The sequence below is a fragment of the Panthera tigris genome, chromosome X (assembly GCF_018350195.1).
Source record: "Panthera tigris isolate Pti1 chromosome X, P.tigris_Pti1_mat1.1, whole genome shotgun sequence".
Classification (NCBI taxonomy): Eukaryota; Metazoa; Chordata; class Mammalia; order Carnivora; family Felidae; genus Panthera; species Panthera tigris.
Window position 1 is genome coordinate 40,801,625 of NC_056677.1, and position 20,230 is coordinate 40,821,854.

The window sequence follows — 20,230 nt, forward strand, 5'->3', positions numbered from 1 at the left end:
AGCCCCGCGTCAGGCTCTGGGCTGATGGCTCGGAGCCTGGAGCCTGTTTCCGAGTCTGTGTCTCCCTCTCTCTCTCTGCCCCTCCCCCGTTCATGCTCTGTCTCTCTCTGTCCCCAAAATAAATAAAAAACGTTGAAAAAAAAAATTAAAAAAAAAAAAAAAGAAATTGAAGAAGACACAAAAAAAAAAAAAAAAAATGGAAAAAGATTCCATTGCTCCTGGATAGGAAGAACAAATATTGTTAAAATGTCAATACTACCCAAAGCTATCTACATATTCAACGCAATCCCTATCAAAGTAACACCAGCATTCTTCACAGAGCCAGAACAAATAATCCTAACATTTGTATGGAACCAGAAAAGACCCCGAATAGCCAAAGCGATCTTGAAAAAGAGAACCAAAGCAGGAGGCATCACAATCCCAGACTTCAAGCTATACTACAAAGCTGTAATCATCAAGACAGTATGGAACTGGCACAAGAACAGACACTCAGATCAATGGAACAGAATAGAGAACCCAGAAATGGACCCACACACGTGTGGCCAACTAATCTTTGACAAAGCAGGACAGAATATCCAATGGAATCAAGACAGTCTCTTCAGCAAGTGGTGCTGGGAAAACTGGACAGCGACATACAGAAGAATGAACCTGGACCACTTACTTACACCACACACAAAAATAAACTCAAAATGGATGAAAGACCTAAATGTAAGACAGGAAGCCATCAAAATCCTCAAGGAGAAAGCAGGCAACAACCTCTTTGATCTTGGCGGCAGCAACTTCTTACTCAACACGTCTCCGGAGGCAAGAGAAACAAAAGCAAAAATGAACTACTGGGACCTCAGCAATAAAGCACTTTTAAATTAAGGCATGTACATTTAAAAAAATTTTTTATTCTTCATTTTTGAGAGAGGGACAGAGTGCGAATGGGGGAGGAACAGAGAGAGAGGGAGACACAGAATCTGAAGCAGGCTCCAGGTGCCGAGCCTGATGCGGGCTTGACCCCATGATGTACATTTTTTTAGACACAATGCTATTGCACACTTAATAGACTACAGTATAATTTTTTTAATGTTTTTTTTAAATTTTTTTTAACATTTATTTATTTTTGAGACAGAGAGAGACAGAGTATGAACAGGGGAGGGCCAGAGAGAGAGGGAGACACAGAATCTGAAACAGGATCCAGGCTCTGAGCTGTCAGCACAGAGCCCGACGTGGGGCTCGAACTCACAGACCGTGAGATCATGACCTGAGCTGAAGTCGGACGCTTAACCGACTGAGCCACCCAGGCGCCCCTAATGTTTATTTTTTTAATGTTTATTTTTGAAAGAGAGAGAGCACGAGCAGGGGAAGGGCAGAGAGAGAGGGAGACACAGAGTCCAAAGCAGGCTCCGGGCTCTGAGCTGTCAGGACAGAGCCCAAAGCAGGGCTTGACCCCACGAACCGTGAGATCATGACCTGAGCCGAAGTCGGTGCTCAACCGACTGAGCCACCCACGCGCCCCAAGAGACTACAATAACAAATGAGCTTTTATATGCATTGGGAAACCAAAAATAAAAAAATTTCATTTGACTCACTTTATTGAGAAATTCACTTTGTTGCGGTGGTCTGGAGCCGAACCCGCAAAATTTCCGAAGTATGCCTGTATTGCCATTTCCCTTGATGGCAACGAGGTGGGTCCCCTCTAAGATCCACAAGTTATTTCCTAGAGAGTTAATAAGGGGTTGACCCTTGTGTTTCAAAAGAACTTCCAACCCTCTGCCCCAGCGGATTACAAGCTGATGTGACTAATTACCCCAAAGGACTCACATACCTCCAGCTTTATCACCGGCAGGTCCAAGCTGCGTTTTCAAAACACCCCCCTGCCCAACCTCTGCAAGATCTCAAACCTGAAAGTCTGGTTTTCTGAAAACTGCCCGGGAGCCTCAGTGGAAAAGACCTTATCAAGCACTCTTAGCAACTGACATGGCAATAAAGTTCATGTTTCTCAACTCAAAAGCTACACATCACTTTATCCTGACAACTGGATGACCATCCCACTGGGACACTAGACAGGATTCTTAGGAACCTTCCAGAAACCACGGACCACAGAAGGGGACCGCTTCTGCCCAAGGTTAATTTTCTGATTCTTTAGCAGCCTTTTTCTTCCTGTTGTTGTAATTGACACTCCCCAGTAATCAACTGAAAGGCTTCTCAGTAGGGTCCTCCTTACCTTCATCCTGTGACTTTTGACCCTCTGTGATCTTCTCCCACTTAAGAAAAAAAAAAAAAAAACCAGGTTCTCTCAGTCCACAGCTACTGCTCTCAATTTAACTGCTGACAAAAAAAGTAATCATTCTTCCTTTATTTTTGTTAAATTTATGTATTTGTTTTGAGAGAGAGAGAATGCACACGCAGGTAAGGGGCAGAGAGAGAGAGAGGGAGAGAGAGAATCTCAGGCAGGCTCTGCACGGCCAGCGCGGAGCCCACTGAGGGGCTCGAACTCACAAACCATGAGATTGTGACCTGAACTCAGGCGCCCTTAATCATCCTTCCTTTAAATGTACCTCTAGGGGCGCGTGGGTGGCTCCGTCAGTTAAGCAGCAGGCTCCGGGTCAGGTCATGATCTCACGGTTCACGAGTTTGAGCCCCTCATCAGGCTCTGTGCTGACAGCTCGGAGCCCGGAGCCTGCTTTGGATTCTGTGTCTCCCTCTCCCTCTGCCCCTCCCCTGCTCATGCTCTGTCTCTGTCTCTCTCTCAAAAATAAATACACATTTAAAATTTTTAAAAATAAAATAAAAGATCCAAGACTTAACCTGAGAGTTCATGAGGTAGCAGGAGAGCCAGACAAAGCAACAGTTCTCAGTCGATGTGGCGACATAATTTGCCTCCAGATGCTACGAAGGATACAGCACACTTTCGTAGTATTGCCAACAAGGCATAACCTGAATTAACCATGAGGAAAACTCAAAGAATCCCAAATTAAGGGACATTCTACGTTTCGAACTCCAAAAATGTCAATGTCATGAAACAAAGGCCGAGGAGCTCTTCCAGATTAAAGGGGAAGAAACACAGCTAAATACAACGCTTTACTCTGGATTCGATTTGGGAATGGAATGGTTTTTTTTTTTTTCCTTTTATTAGAAAGGACATTAGTGGGACATGAAATTCAGGTAGATAATATTGTATCGATGCTAACTGCCTGATCTTGATTAACTGTGCTGTGCTGTGGTTATATAAGAGAATGTCCTTTTATTTTTAGGACATGTATTCCAAAGTATTTAGAGGTAACAGAACATCATGTCTGCGACTCACTCTCAAACTGGTCGAGAAAAATATATATATATTTGCATTTATATGTAAATGAGACAGAGGAAAATAAAGCAAATGTGGTGGACTGTTAACATTTGAGGAATCTAGGGGCGCCTGGGTGGCTCAGTTGGTTAAGCGTCCAACTCTTGATTTTGGCGCAAGTCATGATCTCATGGTTTGTGGGTTTGAGCCCCGCGTGGGTCTCCACGCTGACAGCGTAGAGCCTGCCTGGGATTCTGTCTCTTTCTCTCTCTGCCCCTCCCTCGCTTACTCTCTGTATCTTTCTCAATATAAATACAAATAAACCTAAAAAAAAAAAAAACATTTGAGGGGCACCTGGTGGCTCAGTCAGTTAAGCGTCTGACTCTTGATTTCACCTCAGGTCATGATCTCACCGTTTGTGAGTTCCAGCTCCATGTTGGGCTCTGCGATGACAGTGTGGAGCCTGCTTAGGATTCTTTCTCTCTCTCTCTCTCTGGCCCTCCCCTGCTCTCTCTCTCTCTCCAAAATAAATAAATACACTTAAAGAAAAACATTTGAGGAATCTAGGTAAAGGGTAATCATGAATCCTTTGTACCATTTTTGCAACTCTTCCGTAAGGGTGACATTTTTTCAAAATAAAGTTGACATCCTGCCTACCAAAAAAAGTGCTGTATCATCACTCTGGCGGGCCCTGGGGGGGGGGGGGGGGGCAGCGGGGTGAAGGTGAATAAGATTGCATCCCTGCCCTACAGGACTCGGGATCTAGTGGGTCATTTTGGCTGCAGATCCAAAGGGGTGAGGCTAGCCCCCCAGGGAAGTGACAGCAATGTGGGCAAGAAATGGGGAAGCTTGAATGAACTACGGAAGTGCCAGCAGAGCCAGAAGGGCATTAAAAGGACAATTTCTATGATCTGGTGACTAACCGGACTTGAGGGAGGGAACAAGAAGAGAAGGGCTTCTTACACAGTCTATTGCTTATAGACCATCGTCCCATTCCCAGGTTTGTGGAGAATAATGTGATTGGTTTGGGACAGCTCCGTGGGGGCAGTCGAGTAGAGAGCCTCTGAACTACCAGCCTGTGGTTTGGGGGGAGAGGTCGGGGCTGAGATACAGTTTGGGGTGTCGTCAGCATTAGGGAGGTAGAAGAAGCCATGTGATAGGGAGAGGACACAATAGAACCCCAGAGAAGCATCTGGAGACCGCGGTCCCGTTCTTGGCCCCACCCAAGGAAGTGTCCTTCAAGTGTTTTTTTTTTTTAATGTTTTTATTTTTGAGAGAGAGAGACACACACACACACACAGAGTGCAAGCAGGGGAGGGGCAGAGAGAGAGGGAGACACAGAATGGGAAGCAGGCTCCGGGTTCTGAGCTGTCAGCACAGAGCCCAATGTGGGGCTCGAACCCACGAGCCATGAGATCATGACCTGAACGGAAGCCAGACGCTTAACCGACTGAGCCACCCAGGCGCCCCAGGTTCTTATTTTTCTACTGATGGTTTGGCCTATTTGCCAGAACTCTCCCAGCTTAATGTGTGACTGGGAGTCTCCTCACTTTGTAGACTTGTGTTTTCCCATCTTTAAATGGGGGCACGGGAGAGCGGTTGACTTAAGTAACCTCCCCGGGATGAAGGGGAAATAATTGAGGCCGGAAGTGCCAGTTACTCTAAGTTTCTAACCTTAAACTTTGAGCGGCGATTCCTCCAACCATCTCCTGCCCGTCTAGAGCCATGTGCCTTTCCATCTTGGTTTCTGGCCCTTCAACTGGAACTCCAACAGTGATTGTGACTTGAGTGTGCTAAGGGGTTTTAGGGCAGTGCAGATGGCAAGGAATGTGACACCGGATTGAGAGAGATCAATAATGAGGTAGCACTGGCCGCCTGGGTGGCTCACCTCGGCTCAGCGCATGATCTCCTGGCTCATGAGTTCGAGCCCCGCATCCGGCGCACTGCTGTTAGCGCAGAGCCCGCCTCGGATCCTCTACCCTCCTCTGTCTCTCTGCCGCTCCCCCGCTCAGCTCATTCTCTCTCTCTCTCAAAAATAAAAATAAACATTTAAAAACAAGTAATGAGGCAGCACTGACCTCGCATCCAACACATACAATAAAACACACAAATCTCAAGCGTAACCACCCCGATGACTTTTGACAGTTCGTATTTCTGTGCAACGCAAACGTTCATCCGGATACGCGCCCATCACCCCAGAAAATTCCTTTCACCCCTTCACAGTTAATCCCCGGCTCCCATCCCCCCAGCGGCAACCACCGTTCTGTTCACCTCCCTCCCTGAATTTTTTTTTTTTTTTTTTTTGCACTGTTTTAAACTTGGAGGTTCTTTAGAGAAACTGCGAAGAGTGTGGCGCTGAACCGTACTTAGGATCGATAGGATCTTTAAATCCAATCAAACAAAGCCTTTCCGCTTCCCCCACCAAAAACGCTTCGCAAGAGTTGGCCTCCAGCCACCAGGCTTTCTTCTCCGCTAGGAAAAGGGTGGATTTGTTTAACCGCTTTGTTCTTTCCTTTTTTCACCTGTTTGTGTTTAACCGGACCCTCGACCGCAATCTCTGCTAGGCGTTTTAACCATTTTTCTTGTTTAAGTAAGAGATAAACTCGAGCTCTCCGTCCAAACTCCGAGGCTTAGGTCCCGCGGGCTCCAAGCCTGTGCCCCGCCCCCTCCCCCCTGTCCGGGGTGGCTTCGTAGGATTCTTCCAGGAGCCCCGGAGGAGGGGCCCAGCGTTGGGGGTTGCGAGTCCCCACCCCCCACCTGCCGAGCCTCCGCGTCCCCCGCCCGGCCCTCCCAGCTGGGCTGCCTGACCTTTGAGCCGCCTGCAGGTCGCCAGCCTGGTGAGTGCCCGGGTCGGGCCGGCCTCCCCGCCCCCCCACTCTCCGGGGGAGGAAAGGTCTGGCGACCGCCTAGCGAAAGCCCCTCGGCCCGCTCTTCCGACCGGGGCCGGCCGGCCGGAGACCGACTGCCCCCTGCGCGCCCCGGGGACCCCGCGCCCTGCGCGCCCCCGCTCGGCCGGCCCGTGCACCGGGCGGCCTCGACCTGCAGCTTCCCCAGGGCCTCGCGGTCGCCCGAGGCTGCAGCGGCGCCGCCGGGTCGCGCGGAGGCCCCTCACCCGCACAGGAACCGCAGGTGCAGCGGGGGCACCCGCCGCCGCGTGCCCGCTCCCCCCTGCCGGGCCGCGGGTGCCCGAAAACCCCGGGCGGGAAAAGGACGTTTGCCGGCGCGCCTGGCTTGCACGCCGGGAGCGCCGGGTTAGAAGTCGCTGTTGCAAAAGTCCCGCGTCTGATCTTGGGCCTTATCTCAGACTGATAGCAGGAAGGCCTTTGGAGCCCGTGCCAAATTTTAACAGCCGGCGCGGATTCCGAATGCTACGACGCTGGCAGTCAGCATTTAAAGCCTATTTGAGCCGTGTCTCTTATAAAAAACAAAAAAACAAAAAAACAAAAAACAAACAAAAAAAACACAATGTATCGAAGGAAATTTAATTAAAACAAAGATTCTTTTCCTTTTCCCCGTGTCACTCATTTGCCCCATCCGTGGGTGGGACCCCTCACTTCAAAGCAGAAAGATGCCAGGGAGAAAGTTGCCTGTTTTTCCTCGCCCATGGGCTTACTTAGGTAATGTTGTTGGTTTATTTGTTTCTTTTCTGATTTTTCTCTGTCTTCTCCCCGTTCGCTGGTCACGCTCTCGCCTAAAGTCCCAGCATGAAATGTTCCTGCCTGCGGAGTTCAGACTCCTTGCCAAACTGGCACCGTGCCTTGCTAGGCGGCCAGAAACAGCTGTCCCACGGGGGTGCCCAGACCGTGCCCTTTTCTGCACCCCTTCCATCGCGTGCAGTTGAAAAGGGGTGTCCGTTCTCATTCAGTTCACGGAGGAACGTATTTCGAAAAGTGCAGTTCAGAAAAAGGCAGAGCAGGAAGGTTCTGGCCTTTGAGCGGTCAGAGAAGGGAATCCGCACCATCCGCGCAGGGGGAGGGCGGCGGGAGCTGGTGTGCTGCAGGCGGGGGAGGGGCCACCAATGAGGGAGCTGCCCGCCCCCGCCCCACCTCGGGGGCTAGGGCGCAGGCATAAAGGGCAGCCTTACCCCGTCCGAGCGGCCAGCTCTCCGAGGGTCATCGGCACCGAGGTATGGATGTTGGGGTGTTGTGACTTTTTGCCCCCTCTCTTTTCAAAAGATAGCTTGAAAATAGGCACTGGGAAGTAAGTCAGTTGAAGATGTCTCATGCTGGACTGTCAGCTCTGTCTTCATTTTCCTATGCGTGTCTTCCTGCCACATGGCGTTATTTTGTTCTGATGAAGGGAAAAGTGGCTTTCCTGTTCTGGTAAAAACCCAGTCTGTACTTACCAGCGCCTCAGGCCAGGTGTTTTGCTGAAGTTGCCCGACGCGGTTACATTTTACCTTATCTCTGTTAACCTTCCAGAGATCTCTCGCATGATCATGTCTTCCGTTAAGATTGAGTGTGTTTTGCCGGAGAACTGCCGGTGCGGCGAATCTCCCGTGTGGGAGGAGGCGTCCAACTCTCTGCTCTTCGTCGATATTCCGGCAAAAAAGGTTTGCCGGTGGGATTCGCTCAGCAAGGGAGTGCAGCAAGTGACCGTGGGTAAGGATGAAGGCGAGGCTCTCCCTGGGACCTGCCCGGATGGCTGTCTTTTCCCTGGGGAGTGGCTGTCACCTGATGTGTCATTCCCCAGGGACCTTCCTGGTAAAGGGTACTAGGTATGCTTTAACACTTTTGGATTGTCCTGCTCTCTGTATCCCCTGTGTCCTCCCACTTTGACCCAGGAGAAACTTCTGGATGGTCAATACTTTCCTCTTCCTCTGTGGGGGAGACGGCAACATTTCCCCATCTTGTTTTGCTCAGGGGGCGCACAGTAGGGTCTTTCCGTAACATCCTCGGGTAACAGCTTTAAAAGTTGCAGACCCCGTTTGTGGCACAGCAAAGGCTGTCTTATCCTGGGTCAGGCCAAGCCCTTAATCCGCGAAAAGAAATAACAGGCATATCCCTTTGAACATAAAAAGAAGGGCTTTCAGACTTACAAAGCATCAACCAGGCCTATCCGGTCATGGTAACAAAATAAGATTCAGGACGAAATTCAAGGGCATTTGGATGAGATTGTTTATGGCCACGTGATTCCCAGTGGAGGGGTTTCTCATTCTCTTGGCCGGGAAGGGTGTGGGCTTGGTTAGAGATAAGGAAGTTGCTTATTTTGTGTTAATGAGAAGAGATACCAGGAATTCCTGTGACCTCGGGACGGCTCATCCCAGAACTGGTGACCTCAAACTTTTTTTTTTTTTAATGAGTAGGAACAGCTTCTTTTTTTAAATTTTTAAAATTTATTTTGAGAGAGAGAGAGAGAGCAGGAGAGAGGCAGAGAGAGAAGGGAGCATGACCTGAGCCGAAACCAAGAGTCAGATGCTCAACCTACTGAGCCACCCGGGCGCCCCAAGAGGGAACAGCTTTTTAATTCACCCAGGGATATCAGTTCGGCTGGAGGCAAAGTGACTGTGACCAGCGGTCAGAGTGGGGACAGGGACCTGTTGCCTTCCCCAGTCTCTCTTTGCCAGCCTGCACACATTAGGGATATATCCCCACCTCCAATCTGCAAACTACCCCCCACAAACCATAGAAAAGGCTTATGATGTCAGCAGTCACTTAGGAAGTCTCAGGCCACAGGTCAGGATCCATGATGAGAATGTGACCTTCCCTATAGTGTCCCGCACATTCTCCGGGCCCCTCGATGGCTGGAATCAACTTCTGAACAGGGCTTTTAGCTAAGACCTGCTCCCAGAGCACCTGGAGCCTTGTGCTTGTTGAAGAGGTGCTCAGAAAATGTTTTCAAAATAAATTCTGGTCAATTGGTTTCCTGTGATTGCTCACCATGGTAATCAGTCTCTCCACTTCAGAAGTCTCCTTATATGTGGAAAAATACTAAACCCAGGAAACCTAACATTTAAAAAGTACAAAATGTAGGGGCGCCTGGGTGGGTCAGTCGGTTAAGCATCCGACACTTGATCTCAGCTCAGGTCTTGATCACAGAGTCGTCAGTTCAAGCTCGGCACTGGTTGTGAAGCCTACTTAAAAGAAAGAAGAGAGGGGTGCCTGGGTGGCTCAGTCGGTTAAGCATCAGACTTTGGCTTAGGTCATGATTTCGCGGTTCGTGAGTTCAAGCCCCACATCAGGCTCTGTGTTGACAGAGCAGAGCCTGGAGCCTGCTTCGGATTCTCTCTCTCTCTCTCTCTCTCTCTCTCTCTCTCTCTCTCAAAAATAATATAAAAAAAAAGAAAAAAGAGAGACAAGCCCTGTCTCGGAGGGAGAATGAGATGTCGCAAAGCCTAGTTACCAGAACCAAACGCAGTTTGTAGCTCTGGGTATCCTGGAGACCAGGTGAATCGAGCATCACTTGCTCTGTGACAGCTACTCTGGTGTCCCCTTGTCCCCCCACCCCAGTTAGGGACCCCCTCCTTCGAACTTGATGTGACACCCGCCCCAGTGTATGGTGGCTGTCGCGGTGTGACTTCCCTGCTTCTCCCACTAGACTGGAAGCTTCCAGAAGAGTTGGGTTTCATTCCCCTTTCTAGCCCTGCTGCCCAGAACACTGCTCAATGAATATACTCTGGTTAGGTAGTCTGCACCCTTCAACTGAAGGGAGAGGGCACTCCCATTGTCAAAAGAGCTGGAATCCCCTCGGGGTGGAATCCCCTCGGGGATGTCTGGTGGCTCGATGCCTGCGGTGGGCCGCTGGGCCGCTGGCCCACGTGTCGAGTCCTGAATGCTGCTTTTGCTTCTGCAGATGCCCCCGTCAGCTCTGTGGCCCTTCGCCAGTCAGGAGGCTACGTCGCCACCATTGGAACAAAGTTCTGTGCTTTGAACTGGGAAGATCAGTCGGTGGCTGTCCTGGCCACAGTAGATAAAGATAAGAAAAACAATCGATTCAATGATGGGAAGGTGGATCCCGCTGGGAGATACTTTGCTGGTATGGTTTATCTCTAGCACCTGTTGACTGAGCCTTGGCGATAAGCAAGACTTAGAGTTGGACTGGTAATGGGTCTTGGGGTCTTTTATCATTACTTGAGTAGCCTTTGACTGAAAACAAAATCCCGTAAGAAAGGCTTCATAAATATCCCTTTCAATTTCTGTCTCCAGCAGAGACTAAAGCGTGCATGGTACTTTTGTAGTTTAAATGAGTTTTAAAATAGGGGTTTTGTGGGGTGCCTGGGTGGCTCAGTCAGTTAACCGACTTCATCCGACTTCGGCTCAGGTCATGATCTCGTGGTTCTCGGGTTCGAGCCCCGCATCAGGCTCTGTGCTGACAGCTCAGAGCCTGGAGCCTGCTTCGTGGATTCTGTCTCCCTCTCTCTCTGCCCCCCCCCACCCCCGCCCCTGCCCCTGCTCATACTCTGTCTCTCTCTCTCTCTCAAAAATAAATTTAAAAACATTAAAAACTTTTTTTAGATAAATAAATAAATAAAAAGTTTTGGGGCCCCTGAGTGGCTCAGTCGGTTAAGCGTCCGACTTCAGCTCAGGTCGTGATCTCACGGTTCATGGGTTCGAGCTCTGCATTGGGCTCTGTGCTGACAGCTCAGAGCCTGGATCCTGCTTCGGTTTCTGTGTCTCCCTCTCTCTCTTCCCCTCCCCCGCTCATGCTCTCTCTGTGTCTCATAAATAAACATTAAACAAAACATTAAAAAATTACATTGGTACAATTTCATCTGATGTACTATCTATATTCCAGTTTGGCCATTAACCAAATAATGTCCTTTATAGCATTTTTTCCCCTCTGGCACAGGATCTAGTCTATGATTATGTATTGCATTTACTTGACATGTCTCTTTAATCTTCTTTAGTTGGGAACAGTACATAGCCTTTCTTGTTTTTTATGACACTGCCATGTTTGAAGAATATAGTCCCATCCAACTCCCCTTGTTTTTTAAATTTATTATTCTTGTTATTCTTATTATTAATGTTTTATTCGTTTTTTTTTTTAAGAAAGAGAGAGAGAGAGCATGAGCAAGGGAGGGGCAGAGAGAGAGAGAGAGAGAGAGAGAGAGAGAGAGAGAATCTTAAGCAGGCTCCACACTCAGCTCAGAGCCCGATACAGGCTCAATCCCATGCCCCTGGGATCATGCCCTGAGCCAAAATCAAGAGTCAGACGCTTAACCAACTGAGCCACCCGGGTGCCCCAGTTCTGTGGCACTTTGCGAGACAAAATAAAGATGTCGTCAGGGTCGCCTAATATTTTGAGCAATATTTGCATGGTGTAGATTTTCCTATCCTTTCACTTAGTCACTATCTGTATCATTATATCTGAAGTGAGTTTCTTATACCTAGCAGATAGTTGGATTTTTTTTAAATCATCTTGAAAATATTTTAATTGATATGTTTAGGTTATTTACATTTACTGTAATTACTAATATGTTTTGAGTTAGATCTACCATTTTGTTAGTTGCTTTCTCTTCCTTCCCTCTGTATTTTTTGTTCCTCTGTTTCCCCTTTCCTGCCTGCTTTTGGGTTGTGTGAACGTTGTTTTAGAATTCAATTTTAATTTATTTGTGGTGATCTTTTACTATATCTCTCTGTATAGTTTTTAAGGGCTTCTGAAGAGATTGCAAAATATACAGTTAACTTTTTGCAGTCTAGAACCAATATTTTACCACTTCAATTGATCTTCACTTATTTATGCTATAGTTGTCTTTTTTTTAATGTTTACTTATTTTGAGAGAGAGCACGCACACAAGAAGGGCAGAGAGACGGGGAAAGAGACAATTCCAAGCAGGCTCCTTGCTGTCAGTGCAGAGCCCCAGTCAGGGCTTGATCTCATGATCCATGCGATCAGGACATGAGCCAAAATCAAGAGTCGGACACTTAACTGACTGAGCCACCCAGGCGCCCCTGTGCCCCTGTGTTGTCTTTATATATGTACATGTAAGCCCCATCGGAACATGTGATTTTTGGGGCGCCTGGGGCGGCTCAGTCGGTTGGGCATCTGACTTCAGCTCAGGGAATGATCTCAAAGTTCATGGTTTCAAGCCCCGCATCAGACTCGGCGCTGACAGCTCAGAGCCTGGAGCCTGCTTCGAATTCTGTGGCTCCCTCTCTCTCTCTGCCCCTCCCCTGCTCACACTCTATGTCTCTCTCTCTCTCTCTCTCTCTCTCTCTCTCTCTGTCTCTCAAAAATAAATAAACGGTAAAAAAAAAACTAAAAAAAAAAATCCTACGGCAAATATTGACACATTCGTCTTAGTAAGCAACCTGTATGTTTAGGTTCAGAGTATTTACCAGAAAAGCTGTGACCTGCTGTCTGTGAGGTACTCCTAGGATCTGGTCCCCATGTGGGCCACTCAGCGCTGGTCTGAGACTCAGGAGTTCTAACCACAGCTTCATTCCCAGTCTTTGGTATGCTAATTAGAACCAGATTCGTGCACATACAAGTTGAAGATGAGCCCGGAGATCATAAACAGCTTTATGGAATGCCAATTTCTGAGCAACATCCCTCTTCACTATTTCCGGGTGCCTTCCATTTTCCTGGCTCTCTCCTTGTCACTCCTCCAGCCAGAAACCACCCTGTCTCTAGGACGGTGCTGTCTCTGGAGACCAAGCAGCAGGAGGGAGGGAGGGAGAGAGAGAGAGAACGTAAACACAGCAGTGTTTGGCTCTGCCTTTTTGGAGCTACACCTTCACCAAATGGAGAGGAATGTCCCCTTCCCTGAGTCGTGGTTCCTGCAGTTTCTGTTGCTGGCCACCGTCTGCCGTTGCTACCCTTGCCGCGGAACTGACGGAACGGAGAAAGGCATGGAAAATACCCAGTCTCTGAGCCTCAGGAGTTTCCTTTTCTGCTCCCTGGGCCAGATTCAGAGGGTTCCTCTTGGATCGCGGTCTTCGCCACAGCGCTCACGTCCAAGTTCCAGGCCGTGTTGAGTTCAAGCTGGGACATACTGGAAAATAAAACAGAGCACTCCCCACCAGTTAGGTGGCATTGCACATTCTGGTGTTCTTCCCTGGAGCTGCCTGATACGTACTTTTCAGAGTTCCCAAATAGCCACATGGTTACAGACGTTATAGTTGTGCTCAGGGCAAGAAAATGGGGTTGGCGAACATGTACTCCTTCTTATCTGGAAGAACTATAAGTAACCTGTTGGTATAAGTTTAATTTGCATTATAAGCAAGGTAGGTGTCGTTTATTTAAAATTTTTTGATGTTTATTTTTGAGAGAGAGAGAGAGAGGGCACAAGTGGGGGAGGGGCAGAGACAGAAGGACAGAGGATCCGAAGCAGGCTCTGCCCGGACAGCACAGAGCCCGACACGGGGCTCAAACTCACAAACCATTGAGATCTTGACCTGAGCCGAAGTCGGACGCTCAACTGACGGGGCCACCCAGGCACCCCAGTAGTTGTCATTTTTGGAAACGGGACCCAGGTTGGGATTGTATGATCATCTCCTTGACTTGATGATGGTCAGGGAACCCTGGGATAAGAGGTGGTGCAGGGCACGGGGCAAGATGCTGTGGAGCTAACCTCGGTGCTTTTTGGGCTTTGTAGGCACCATGGCCGAGGAAACGGCCCCAGCAGTTCTGGAGCGGCACCAGGGCTCCCTGTACTCGCTCTTTCCTGACCACCATGTGGAAAAGTACTTTGACCAGGTGGACATCTCCAATGGTTTGGATTGGTCCCTGGACCACAAAATCTTCTATTACATTGACAGCCTGTCCTACTCCGTGGATGCCTTTGACTACGACCTGCAGACAGGAAAGATCTGTATGTACTTTTTCATTATTCCTTTTAATACTGCTGGTGAGTTTTTTTTTTTCCCCCCTCTGTATGTAACCAGTAAGCTGCCTCTTCCTCAACTCGTCTGAAAAGGTCCTTATTTGGGGGGGGGGGGCGCCTGGGTGGCTCAGTCGGTTGAGCATCCGACTCTTGATCTCGGCTCGGGTCACGATCTCACGGTTTGTGAGTTCGAGCCCTGAGTCAGGCTCTGTCCTGACAGCGCAGAGCCTGCTTGGAATTCTCTCTCCTCTTTCTGCCCCTCCCCTCCTCATGCTCTCTCTAAATAAATAAGTAAGTAAGCTTAAGAAAAAAGGTCCTCACTTGTGAAATAAGGGACTGTCTGGTGGTTACTATGCCAGTATAGTCACAATTACACAGACCTGACTATTTTTTCCAGTGAAGCCATGGCCCTCAACACAACTAATGGTGGCCGCCATTGCAAAAATATGAATAGATCCTTAATTCCCTTTCTTGCCACCATCTCTAGAAAGAGGCTCACCTTGAAATGGATCCTATTCTACCAGGATGTGCCTATAGGGAAGCAATACACAGGACAATGAGCTAAAGGAAGAGAAAGTTAAGGTTTGGGGTTGAAATCTCTCACTTGCGCTTTAGTTAACCATAGGAAGCTACTCAGAGACAGATGAATAATCTTCCAAAATAGAGAAGTTTACAAAGTAGTTGCAGATTGTTCAATTCCGTCAATGGGTTCTACATGAGCCGTAGTTGGAAGCTGGGAGGGAAGGAGTTCTTGAGAAAAATCTAGAAGGGGGTGCTTGAAACTGTTTTGTGAAAGGTGCCAAACCACAAGAGCCAAACCCATAATGAAAATGACATGAAAAAAATCACAAGACTCTCGTATAATTTAACCAGGGGCAAACTATTTCAGTACTGATGTTTTTGCTCTGAAATATAAAGTGCTCTGTTTTATGACTGTTTTTACCCATTTTACTTACGCATTTTTTATTAAAAAAATTTTTTTAATGCTTATTTTTTGAGAGAGAGAGAGAGTGAAACAGAGTGCGAGCAGGGGAGGGGCAGAGAGAGAGGGAGACACAGAATCGGAAGCAGGCTCCAGGCTCTGAGCTGTCAGCACAGAGCCCGACGCGGGGCTCGAACTCACAAACCGCGAGATCATGACCCGAGCCGAAGTCGGATGCTTAACCGACTGAGCCACCCAGGCGCCCCTACTTACACACGTTGTTTTTTTTTTTAACTTTTTTCTTCCATAACCCAGTGCAGTTATTAGAATGACCTGGATTTCGTAAAGATCCTCTGGAGTTTGATGGTTTTTTTTGTATACTGTGATTCCCCCTTTAATGCCAGCCAGTTAGTTGGCTTCAGAATACCTTTCCTTTCAGGAACAAGCTTTTTTTTTATATTTTTGAATGTTTGTTTATTTTTGAGACAGAGAGAGAGAGCACATCTGAGCGTGAGTAGGGAAGGGGCAGGGAAAGACGGAGACAGAATCTGAAGCAGGCTCTGTGCTGACAGCAGAGAGCCCGAGGTGGACCTCAACTCAAGAACCCCGTGAGATCATGACCTGAGCCGAAGTTGGATGTTTAACCGACTGAGCCACCCAGGCGCTCCAGGAACAAGCTCTTCAATGTTTAGTTTTGATAAGATGATTTTGGAGCATTTGGCAGAAACAGAACTGGTACATCTTACTAGTTTTTGCACGTGAACTGTTCACATGGTACCATTATTTTTATAACCATAAACTGAAATGTATCAGGTCTAACCATAGACTGAAATGTATCTAAGATGTGCAAGAGCTTCAGTTCGGGTCAGCCTCAAAGAGAACTATTGTATTTTGTTAAGAATTCCAGGGGCGCCTGGGTGGCTCAGTCGGTTGAGCGTCTGACATTGGCTCGGGTCATGATCTCGCAGTTCGTGAGTTCAAGCCCCGCGTCGAGCTCTGTGCTGACAGCTCGGAGCCTGGAGCCTGCTTCGGATTCTGTGTCTCCTCCTCTCTCTGCCCCTTCCCCACTCATGCTCTGTCTCTGTCTGTCAAAAATGAATAAACGTTAAAAAAAATTTTTTTAATAAAAAAAAAAAGAATTCTACTTTTTGGAGCACCTGGGTGGCTCAGACAGTTGAGCGTCCGACTTCGGCTCAGGTCATGATCGCATGGCTCGTGAGTTTGAGCCCCGCATTGGGCTTTCTGCTGTCGGCGTGGAGCCCCCTTCGGACCCTCTGTCCCCCTTTCTTTCTCTGCCCCTCCCGTACTTGCAATCTCTCTCTCAAAAATAAATAAACATTAAAAAATTTCTACTTTTTTCTCTCCTCCTCTGAAAGCTTAGACAGATAGGTCTGTACCCAAACCAAAGAGAGTATGATCATCCCCAAATCATGTGGTAAAAATCCTTTGTTGAGGAGTGCCTACTTACGTTTCTGGACATTTTTGTTTTTTATTATCTATTTAATTTTTAAAGTTTATTTATTTTGAGAGAGACAGAGAGAGCATGAGTTGGGGAAGGAGAGAGGGAGAGGGAGAATCTCAAGCAAGCTCTGGGCAGCCAGCACAGACCGAGACACGGGGCTTGAACTCACGAAACCACGAGATCGTGACCTGATCCGAAACCAGGAGTCAGATGCTTAACCAACTGAGCCACCCAGGCACCCCTGGACGTTTTTGTTTTAAAGTTATGAACTCTTGGGCACCTGGGTGGCTCGGTCGGTTGAGCCTCCGACTTCAGCTCAGGTCATGATCTCGTGGCTTGTGGGTTTGAGCCCTGCATCGGGCTCTGGCTCGGATTCTGTGTCTCCCTCTCTCTCTGCTCCTCCCCCAGTCATGCTGTCTCTCTCTCCTTCAAAAAGAAATAAACATTAAAAATAATAATAAAAAATAAAGTTATGACCTCTTCTGAACCATCTCACGTGCCAGACCCTGACTAAGGAAACGTGATCAGGATTTACAGTCAGCTTGAGCATCACTGTCTGATGCTCAGTATTGAGCGGCCTGTTGTTTCGTTGTACGCATGTGTGTATTTGTTTGTTTTTAACTACAGCCAACCGCAGAAGTGTGTATAAGCTGGAGAAAGAGGAACAAATTCCGGATGGAATGTGTATTGATGCTGAGGGGAAGCTCTGGGTGGCCTGTTACAATGGAGGAAGAGTGATTCGTTTAGATCCTGAGACAGGTAAAAATAAAAAATAAAAAAAATCCCTGCCCTATCTAGAAAAAAACAGACACTAGCAACGGGAGAAACTACATTACTGACAAAGTTATACAGAGATATATTCAAAGGTCTCGGTAGGGTGATTTTGGAAATAAAGGCCAAACATATAGCCCCGAATTTACAGTCAGTCTTCCTTTCCTGCGGAGGTAAGTCTTTTGGGCCAACACAAATCATCAGGGAAGGTTAAGTCAAATACATGGCTGGTATCTGACCTCCACTTTTTGACTCCTCTTTTTGGAATATCCCTAATCTTCTGCAAGGAGTCCAGAAAGGCTGTGCAGGTTGGAGATTTGCTGGAGCTAGACTTTCAATAAAATATTTGCTCCTCTAGGGAAAAGACTCCAAACTGTGAAGTTGCCTGTTGATAAAACAACATCATGCTGCTTCGGAGGGAAGGACTACTCTGAAATGTACGTGACATGTGCCCGGGATGGAATGGACGTGGAGAAGCTTCTGCAGCAGCCTCAGGCGGGTGGGATCTTCAAGGTGATCTGGCTCTTTCTTTTATCTCGAGGGTGAGATTGGGGAGATCCTTGGCTAAGTAACTGAGCCATTAGTGCCTTTTCATACTTGTAAACATCATGCTAGACTTGTAAAAACATTTTATTCAGGGGCGCCTGGGTGGCTCAGTTGGTTGAGCGTCTGACCTCGGCTCAGGTCATGATCTCGAGGTTCATGAGTTTGAGCCCCGCGTCGGGCTTTCTGGCATCAGCATGGAGCCGGCTTTGGATCCTCTGTTTCTCTCTCTTTCTCTCTCTTTGCCCCTCCCCTGTTGCACTCTCTCTCTCTCAAAAATAAATCAACATTTAAGAAGTAGCCTAAAAATTTTTTTATTTAGATTTTCTAGACTATAAGCCCAGGACGATGTGTTCAGCCTACTTTGTGGTGTACTTCAAAATATTTTGGGGCTTCAGTAGTGCTTGTTGAAATTCTATAAATTGGTAGAATGGGCTTGGAAAACCAGTGTTTGAAACATGTTTATAAGATCAATTGAGGGGAGCCTGCGTGGCTCAGTCGGTTAAGCGTCTGACTTCAGCTCAGGTCATGATCCCACGGTTCGCGAGTTCAAGCCCCACTTTGGGTTCTGTGCTGTGACAGTTAAGAGCCTGGAGCCTGCTTTGTATTCTGTCTCCCTCTTTTTTCTGCCCCTTCCCCACTCATTTTCTCTCTCTCTCTCTCTCTCTCTCTCTCTCTTTCAAAAATAAATATACATTAAACACTTTTTTAAAAAGATCAGGTGATTGTTTTGATGTCACAAAAATATCTTTGGGTTTCTTAACTTCCTTTTTGCAACAAAACAAACACTGGTAAAAGTCATAGACCTCTCAAGCTGAAAAGAAATAAGAAGATGGTAGAAATAAAATCAGGTATTTTTAAATTTTATTTTAGAGAGAGAGAAAGACCACGCACAAGCGGGTGAGAGGGGCAAACGGGGAGAGAGAGAGAGAGAGAGAGAGAGAAAGAGAAAGAGAAAGAGAGAGAATCTTAAGCAGGTTCCATGCTCAGCACAGAGCTCGACTCTGAGCTCGATCCCACAACCCCGGGGTCATGACCTGAGCCAAAATCAACAGTTGGACGCTCAACCAACTGAGGCACCCAGGTGCCCCAAATTCAGGTTTAAATACAAGTTAATTGTAGATGGTTGCCAGTTGGATTATTATCAATGGACCACCTAATCAAGTAATTCCTTTTTATGATAGGAAATAAAACAAGGATGATTGGTGGCTAAGTAATAGTATTATGAATCACAAAACTGCTTTTAAAGAATACTTGGGAGTTTTCTTTTAGCAAAGTTTCTCTCCTTTCTTTTTTTAACAGATAACTGGCCTGGGAGTCAAAGGAATTCCTCCCTATCCCTACGCAGGATGAAGACACAGAAAATTCTAGAGCTGAAATTTCAATGTAGTTACCAAAAAAATAAATGATGTGATAAAAATTTTTATTTACAATTTTTTTAAGGTAGAGCATTTTAGTAAGGGGTGACGGGTAGTTTTGATAACACTACAAGGCCTTCTGAAAAGGTATTATAAAAATGTAAAGAATTGTTCAACTGTAAATTAACCTCTTGATTCTTTGCAAATAGCTAGAAGGAGAGTGGGGAGGGACCCTATCTATTCTGTATTCCTTACTTATTATACCTAAAGCTTCAAAAAATTAAAAAATACTGGCCTGGTAATGACTTATTATGATTATATTCCTTTTTATTTTTATCATAGTTTTATAAAATATACTGCAATGCTAACCTACCCTCATATTATTCTTCCTATATGCTATTTTTTACAAGCTAAAATATTCCTGGAGGTTAAGAATTAAACACTCTAGCAAAATGCATGCTTCCAACAGCCACCTAATAAATGTAAAAGTACTATATGACTTTATGGAAATAATACTTTTATAATTTTTAGTGTGTATTTATTTATTTATTTTAATTTTTTTAATGTTTATTTTTGAGAGAGGGACAGAATGTGAGTGGGGTAGGAGCAGAGGGAGAGAGAGACACAGAATCTGAAATAGGCTCCGGGCTCTGAGCTGTCAGCACAGAGCCCAATGCGGGCCTTGAACTCGCAAACCATTGGATCATGACCTGAGCTGAAGTTGTACACTTAACCGACTGAGCCACCCAGGTGCCCCTAGAAAGAATACGTTTTTAAAAAAAAAATAGCTTTATTGAGGGCGCCTGGGTGGCTCAGTCGGTTGGACATCTGACTTTGACTCAGGTCATGATCTCATGGTTCGTGAGTTCAAGCCCCACATCAGGCTCCATGCTGACAGCTCAGAGCCTGGATCCTACTTTGGATTCTGTGTCTTCCTTTCTCTCTGTTCCTCCCCTGCTTGTACTCTGTCTCTCTCTCTCTCTCTCTCAAAAATAAATAAACATTTAAAAAATTTATAAAAAAATAGGTTTATTGAGTATAATTGACCTATACATACTTAAAGTGTACAATTTGATAAATTTGGCGCATATATACGTCAATGAAACCAACACCACAAGTGAGATAATGAATTTAT

The 20,230-nt window shown here is 46.8% G+C and overlaps 1 protein-coding gene across 2 annotated transcripts; it reads left to right on the forward strand.

Moving 5' to 3' along the window:
* The first annotated feature begins 6,078 nt into the window (after window positions 1-6,078).
* Window positions 6,079-19,158, forward strand: RGN (regucalcin). 2 transcript variants are annotated; one of them, XM_042974275.1, is made up of 7 exons: window positions 6,079-6,111; window positions 7,696-7,875; window positions 10,067-10,249; window positions 13,812-14,027; window positions 17,051-17,182; window positions 17,553-17,707; window positions 19,040-19,158. In XM_042974275.1, exons 2-7 carry the CDS (start codon window positions 7,707-7,709, stop codon window positions 19,088-19,090), a joined length of 906 nt encoding a protein of 301 aa, XP_042830209.1. In that variant the 5' UTR covers window positions 6,079-6,111; window positions 7,696-7,706; the 3' UTR covers window positions 19,091-19,158. The 2 variants fall into 2 exon arrangements, with proteins under 2 accessions (XP_042830209.1, XP_042830208.1); XM_042974274.1 differs by lacking the exon at window positions 6,079-6,111 and adding an exon at window positions 7,311-7,400.
* Window positions 19,159-20,230: the final 1,072 nt, after the last annotated feature.

What these genes read in the sequence shown, in the direction of transcription:
- RGN (XM_042974275.1), top strand. Translation starts at nt 7,707, where the DNA reads ATGATCATGTCTTCCGTTAAGATTGAGTGTGTTTTGCCGGAGAACTGC. An exon ending in CGCTGGGAGATACTTTGCTG is followed by an intron (nt 10,250 to 13,811) that starts GTATGGTTTATC and finishes TGGGCTTTGTAG; the next exon opens with GCACCATGGCCGAGGAAACG. An exon ending in CCTGCAGACAGGAAAGATCT is followed by an intron (nt 14,028 to 17,050) that starts GTATGTACTTTT and finishes TTTTAACTACAG; the next exon opens with CCAACCGCAGAAGTGTGTAT.